The sequence below is a fragment of the Rhinopithecus bieti genome, unplaced genomic scaffold (assembly GCF_001698545.2).
Source record: "Rhinopithecus bieti isolate Rb0 unplaced genomic scaffold, ASM169854v2 scaffold_3875, whole genome shotgun sequence".
Classification (NCBI taxonomy): Eukaryota; Metazoa; Chordata; class Mammalia; order Primates; family Cercopithecidae; genus Rhinopithecus; species Rhinopithecus bieti.
Window position 1 is genome coordinate 2,326,411 of NW_016804422.1, and position 7,092 is coordinate 2,333,502.

Consider the following 7,092-nt stretch of genomic DNA (forward strand, 5'->3'; position numbering starts at 1 on the left):
GGATGCTGTGGTGGGGGCGGAAAAAGCTGGGGCTGCACGCCGGAGGGGCTCCGGCCGTGAAGTAGATGGTGCCCAGAGGGCGGCGGGGGCGCGGAGAGACAGGCGGAGGGGCGGGGGCCCGGGGCGGCGGCAGGGGCCCGGGAGGGGGCCCGAGCGGCGGGGCCAGCCCAAGGACCGGACCGGGGCGGGGGACGGTGGAGGCCGTGCAGGGAGGCGGGGGATGATGGCGAGACGGCCGCCGTGGAGGGGTCTCGGGGGACGGTCGACCCCCATACTTCTGCTCCTTCTCCTCTCTTTGTTCCCCCTCAGCCAGGAGGAGCTGGGGGGCGGTGGGCACCAGGGCTGGGACCCGGGGTTAGCTGCCACTACGGGGCTAAGGCCGCATATCGGTGGCGGAGCCTTAGCTCTTTGTCCCGAGTCTCCCGGGGTCCGGGAGGATGGGGGGCCTGGACTGGGGGTCAGGGAGCCTGTCTTCGTGGGGCTCCGAGGGGGAAGGCAAAGCGCCCGGAACAGTCGAGGTCCCCCTGAGCAGCCGAACGAGGAGTTGGGGATTGAACACGGCGTCCAGCCATTGGGCAGCCGCGAACGAGAGACAGGACAGGGACCAGGGTCTGTGTTACACTGGCGCCCAGAGATCTCCTCTTGCGGGCGGACAGGACCTTTGCAAAGAGGTAGTCTGTCACCAGGGGCTCTGTCCTCAGGGGTCCCGGGCTCGGGGAACAGCTCACCCTTCCCTTCAGACTTTTTGGTTCGGCACCACGGTCCCAAGCCGGTGTCCTCCCAGCGGAACGCTGGGACAGGCGCCCGCAAAAGAGTGGGCACCGCGCGCTGCTGTGGGGAATTATGGGCAACAGGGAGCAAGGGTCAGGGCGAGAGAGCCACGACATCCGGAGCAGAAAGGACAGCCCCCCTGCGGAACTGTCTTCCAGGGGCCTCGGGATCTGGCCCCGAGCTGGATTCAGCACCGCGCACAGCGAGGACAGCTCCTGCATCAGGTTCAGCACCCCGCGAGTCTCGGACAGCTCCCAAGCCGGCGCCCGAGCGCATGCGCTCCCGGGGTCTCTTCCGCCGCCGCTTCCTCCCTCAGCGCCCCGGGCCGCGCCCCCCGGGAATCCCGGCCCGTCCTGAAGCCAGGAAAATAACCTCGGCGAACCGGGCACGCTTTCGTCGCGCCGCAAATCGCCACCCGCAGTTTCCGCAGTACAACTACCAGACGCTGGTGCCGGAGAATGAAGCAGCAGGCACCGCTGTGCTACGCGTGGTTGCACAGGACCCGGACGCCGGCGAGGCCGGGCGCCTAGTCTACTCGCTGGCGGCGCTCATGAATAGCCGCTCTCTGGAGCTGTTCAGCATCGACCCGCAGAGTGGCCTCATCCGTACGGCGGCAGCTCTGGACCGCGAGAGCATGGAGCGTCATTACCTGCGTGTGACCGCGCAGGACCACGGCTCGCCGCGCCTCTCGGCCACCACGATGGTGGCCGTGACAGTAGCTGACCGCAACGACCACTCGCCGGTTTTTGAGCAAGCGCAGTACCGGGAGACGCTTCGCGAGAATGTGGAGGAGGGCTACCCTATCCTGCAGTTGCGTGCCACTGACGGCGACGCGCCCCCCAACGCCAACCTGCGCTACCGCTTCGTGGGGCCGCCAGCTGCGCGCGCTGCAGCTGCCGCCGCCTTCGAGATTGATCCACGCTCCGGCCTCATCAGTACGAGCGGCCGCGTGGACCGCGAGCACATGGAAAGCTATGAGCTGGTGGTGGAAGCCAGCGACCAGGGCCAGGAGCCCGGGCCGCGCTCGGCCACTGTGCGCGTACACATAACTGTGCTGGACGAGAACGACAATGCTCCCCAGTTCAGCGAGAAGCGCTACGTGGCGCAGGTTCGCGAGGATGTGCGCCCCCACACGGTGGTGCTGCGCGTCACGGCCACCGACCGGGACAAGGACGCCAACGGATTGGTGCACTACAACATCATCAGTGGCAATAGCCGTGGCCACTTTGCCATCGACAGCCTCACTGGCGAGATCCAGGTGGTGGCACCTCTGGACTTCGAGGCAGAGAGAGAGTATGCCTTGCGCATCAGGGCGCAGGATGCTGGCCGGCCACCACTGTCCAACAACACGGGCCTGGCCAGCATCCAAGTGGTGGACATCAATGACCACATTCCTATTTTTGTCAGCACGCCCTTCCAAGTCTCTGTCTTGGAAAATGCTCCCTTGGGTCACTCAGTCATCCACATTCAGGCAGTCGATGCAGACCATGGGGAGAATGCCAGATTGGAGTACTCCCTAACTGGTGTAGCATCTGATACTCCCTTCGTGATAAACAGCGCCACTGGCTGGGTCTCTGTGAGTGGTCCCCTGGACCGTGAGTCTGTGGAGCATTACTTCTTTGGTGTGGAGGCTCGAGACCATGGCTCACCCCCACTCTCTGCCTCAGCTAGTGTCACAGTGACTGTGCTGGATGTTAATGACAATCGGCCTGAGTTCACAATGAAGGAGTACCACCTACGACTGAATGAGGATGCAGCTGTGGGCACCAGTGTGGTCAGCGTGACCGCAGTAGACCGTGATGCCAACAGTGCCATCAGCTACCAGATCACAGGTGGCAACACCCGGAATCGCTTTGCCATCAGCACCCAGGGGGGTGTGGGTCTGGTGACTCTGGCTCTGCCACTGGACTACAAACAGGAACGCTACTTCAAGCTGGTACTAACTGCATCTGACCGGGCCCTTCATGATCACTGCTATGTGCACATCAACATCACAGATGCCAACACTCATCGGCCGGTTTTTCAAAGTGCCCACTACTCAGTGAGTGTGAATGAAGATCGGCCACTGGGCAGCACCATAGTAGTCATCAGTGCCTCTGATGATGACGTGGGTGAGAACGCTCGTATCACCTATCTCCTGGAGGACAACCTGCCCCAGTTCCGCATTGATGCAGACTCAGGGGCCATTACACTACAGGCCCCATTAGACTATGAGGACCAGGTGACCTACACCTTGGCTATCACAGCTCGGGACAATGGTATCCCACAGAAGGCAGACACTACTTATGTGGAGGTGATGGTCAATGATGTGAATGACAATGCTCCACAATTTGTGGCCTCCCACTATACAGGGTTGGTCTCTGAGGATGCCCCACCTTTCACCAGTGTCCTGCAGATCTCAGCCACCGACCGGGATGCTCATGCCAATGGCCGGGTCCAGTACACTTTCCAGAATGGTGAAGATGGGGATGGAGATTTTACCATTGAGCCCACCTCTGGAATTGTTCGTACAGTGAGGCGGCTGGACCGGGAGGCAGTGTCAGTGTATGAGTTGACTGCCTATGCAGTGGACAGAGGTGTACCCCCACTCCGGACTCCAGTCAGTATCCAGGTGACGGTGCAGGATGTGAACGACAATGCACCTGTCTTCCCAGCTGAGGAGTTTGAGGTGCGGGTGAAAGAGAACAGCATTGTGGGCTCAGTGGTGGCCCAGATCACTGCAGTGGACCCTGATGAAGGCCCCAATGCCCATATAATGTACCAGATTGTGGAGGGGAACATTCCTGAGCTGTTCCAAATGGACATCTTCTCTGGAGAACTGACGGCACTCATTGACCTAGACTATGAGGCTCGCCAAGAATATGTGATTGTGGTGCAGGCCACATCTGCTCCTTTGGTCAGCCGGGCCACTGTGCATGTCCGCCTGATTGACCAGAATGACAACAGCCCTGTGCTCAACAACTTCCAGATTCTCTTCAACAACTACGTATCCAACCGTTCGGACACCTTCCCTTCGGGCATTATTGGGCGCATCCCAGCTTATGACCCCGATGTCTCTGACCACCTCTTCTACTCCTTTGAGCGTGGCAATGAGCTGCAGCTGCTGGAGGTCAACCAGACCAGTGGAGAGCTGCGACTCAGCCGAAAGCTAGACAATAACCGCCCACTGGTGGCCTCCATGTTGGTGACTGTCACAGGTGAGGGGCAGGGGGCAGGCAAGTGACCCAGTGACCCCAACCTGTTAGGTCTCAGGGACTCCACAGGGCACCTCATACCAAAGAGGGATTTCTAAGCCTTCCAAGAACCCCTTAAGGGTAGGGTTCTTGCACCCTACAAGATCTGCCATAGACCTCACAAGGTTAGGTTCTCTGCTTAGGTTCCTGGATAATCTCCACAGAATCCCAGTGATTCCAAGGCATCTAGCAGACCCCATAAAGCCTGTAAAGAACTGTCTGCTGCCTAGGGATAGCTCCCCTCCTGACAAAAGATCAGCGGTCCTGGGGTAATCCTCTGGAGGTCCCAGGCAAAGCCAGTATGGGCCAGTCAGTCCACACTATGCCCATGTTCAGACAAAGGGTTACTTTAGGTCCAGTCTGATGCCTACCCCATCTGTGCAGGAAATGACCAATAATTGAGTGGTCAGGAACAGCAGCTTACTATGGAAGCTTCAGGTGGGGAGTGGCTTCATAGGGGCTGAGACCCTGACCTTTGGGAAAATGTCCAGAGGTCTACCTGCCTCTTTCCTGCTCCATCTGCTCCAGTCGTTCACAAACCCCTCCATAATAGGAGAGTGCAGGTGGGGAGGCTCTTGAAGTCCTGCCTACTGGAGGCTGCAGAGGTTGGGAAATAGGCTTTACTGGTGCTCATTCCTCAGTTCTGGAGCAGGGACTCCTGGCACTGCCTGAGAAGGCACAACCTTCATTTATCCCTCAACTCACTCAACAGTCTCTCCTCATTGACCACCCAGTATGTGCTAGGGTGTGGGGACAAGATGAACAAGGCAGCTAAGCACCTCACCTTCATTTCTAGGGTGGTCACTGAAACCACAGGACCCAGGTCTGGAGTAGCGAGCAGGCTGCTAACTCAAGAATGCTGGTGTGTGTGTGTGTGTGTGTGTGTATGTGTGTGTGTGTGTGTGTGTGTGTGTTCAAGACCCTCCTGGAGCTTGATAACCCAGGATTCTGGAGGATGGCATTGAGACTTCACTGGGCCAGGACCCCTTCTAGTGCTATGGAAGAGCAATTTGCTGACCAAAAATAGGAGATAGGTGATTCCTGATCTGGAACCCTTGTTTTCTGTAGGGGATGTTTTGCTGGTTCTGCTATGCTGGGGGAGGGGAGAAGGGGAAGGTGAATGGGAATGAATGGCCAGTGGCCCTAGCTCCTCTCTGTGTTCTGAGTTGGGGTAGCCTGCTGACCATGATAACTTGGGGAAGTGTGGGTTACTGAGTACTCAGGGTACTTGAGTGCTGTTGGGGGAGTGACTTGCTAACCCATGGGCACTGTGTGGGGTTGGTTGATCCCTGGCCCATATCCCTCCTTGTATTGTGGGTTGGGGGAGGAAGCAGCGGCTTTTTGACACCTTGATGCTGGAGGAGCTGGTGGTCACTAGCCCCAGACTCCCTTGTGTCCTGGTGGGGTCAGCCTGCTGACTTAGAGGTTCTAGGGGCCTAGGCTATCACTGGCCCCAGCCCTCTTTTGTCCCAGGAAGGGGCGGCCACTGGCCCCAGGATGACCACTGCCCCTGCCCCCACCTGCAGATGGCCTGCACAGCGTGACGGCGCAGTGTGTGCTGCGCGTGGTCATCATCACGGAGGAGTTGCTGGCCAACAGCCTGACCGTGCGCCTTGAGAACATGTGGCAGGAGCGCTTCCTGTCACCGCTGCTGGGCCGCTTCCTCGAGGGCGTGGCTGCGGTGCTCGCTACGCCCGCTGAGGACGTCTTCATCTTCAACATCCAGAACGACACAGACGTAGGGGGCACCGTGCTCAATGTGAGTTTCTCGGCGCTGGCTCCACGTGGGGCCGGGGCGGGCACTGCGGGGCCCTGGTTCAGCTCCGAGGAGCTCCAGGAGCAGTTGTATGTGCGCCGGGCGGCGCTGGCGGCCCGCTCCCTGCTCGACGTACTGCCCTTCGACGACAACGTGTGCCTGCGAGAGCCCTGTGAGAACTACATGAAATGCGTGTCCGTGCTCCGCTTTGACTCGTCCGCGCCCTTCCTGGCCTCGGCCTCCACGCTGTTCCGACCCATCCAGCCCATCGCTGGCCTGCGCTGCCGCTGCCCGCCTGGATTCACGGGAGACTTTTGTGAGACCGAGCTCGACCTCTGCTACTCCAACCCATGTCGCAACGGCGGAGCCTGCGCGCGGCGCGAGGGAGGCTACACATGCGTTTGCCGCCCGCGCTTCACAGGTGAGCAGGGCGCCGGGCCAAGGCTGGGGGCGGGACCGCAATGCGAGTGAGTACTGGGCGTCACTTCTGAGGCCAGAGTCTGGTGTGGACGCGGTTAAGCCAGAAGCCGTAGAGCGTGGCAGGGAGAGGCAGCCGCCGAGGAGGCAATGAGACTGGGGAGGGGGCGGCGCCGCGGGGCAGGGCCAGACGGAAGGGGCGTGTCCACCGAAGAGCTCGACCTTTCGGAGGTCTTGGCACCCGGCCTCTGGGCCCGCGGTCTTTGAAGGGGCCAGAGCAGGGGCGGGCGTGGGCGTGATCGCCTCTGACCGCGGCTTGGCCCCTAGGAGAGGACTGCGAGCTGGACACCGAGGCCGGCCGCTGCGTGCCGGGCGTCTGCCGCAACGGGGGCACCTGCACCGACGCGCCTAACGGCGGCTTTCGCTGCCAGTGCCCGGCAGGCGGCGCCTTCGAGGGCCCGCGCTGCGAGGTGGCTGCGCGCTCCTTCCCGCCCAGTTCGTTCGTCATGTTTCGTGGCTTGCGGCAGCGCTTCCACCTCACGCTGTCCCTCTCGTAGGTGCCCGCCCCATGTCTGAGCGCCTCCACGCCGCCCCCACCTACCCGCCCTGACTCAGATTCCTGACTGCCCTGTACTGGCATTCCCACGAGACACCGCCCCTCCCCTGACGCCCCGCCCAGGGTCTCCTGACCTCGCTGCACCCGCGTTCCCTCGGTCGGTCCCGCCATCCCTCTCGCTTCCTCTCTCGCCCTAGCCCCTTCTCCTCGCAGGGATGGTGGGTGTGAAGTGGTACCCTGCTCCTGACGCCCCCACCCCCGCAACCCCCTCCCACCCCGCCCAGGTTCGCCACCATGCAGCAGAGCGGGCTACTCTTCTACAACGGGCGCCTGAACGAGAAGCACGACTTCCTGGCCCT

At 61.1% G+C, this 7,092-nt stretch overlaps 1 protein-coding gene across 1 annotated transcript in view; it reads left to right on the forward strand.

The window, feature by feature from the left end:
• LOC108526934 (cadherin EGF LAG seven-pass G-type receptor 3) overlaps positions 1 to 7,092 on the forward strand; it is a 48,130-nt gene that overhangs the window by 9,982 nt on the left and 31,056 nt on the right. The window contains 3 exon segments of the mRNA XM_017867949.1: positions 310 to 3,968; positions 5,531 to 6,181; positions 6,505 to 6,730. Coding sequence (XP_017723438.1) covers positions 310 to 3,968; positions 5,531 to 6,181; positions 6,505 to 6,730 — 4,536 coding nt within the window.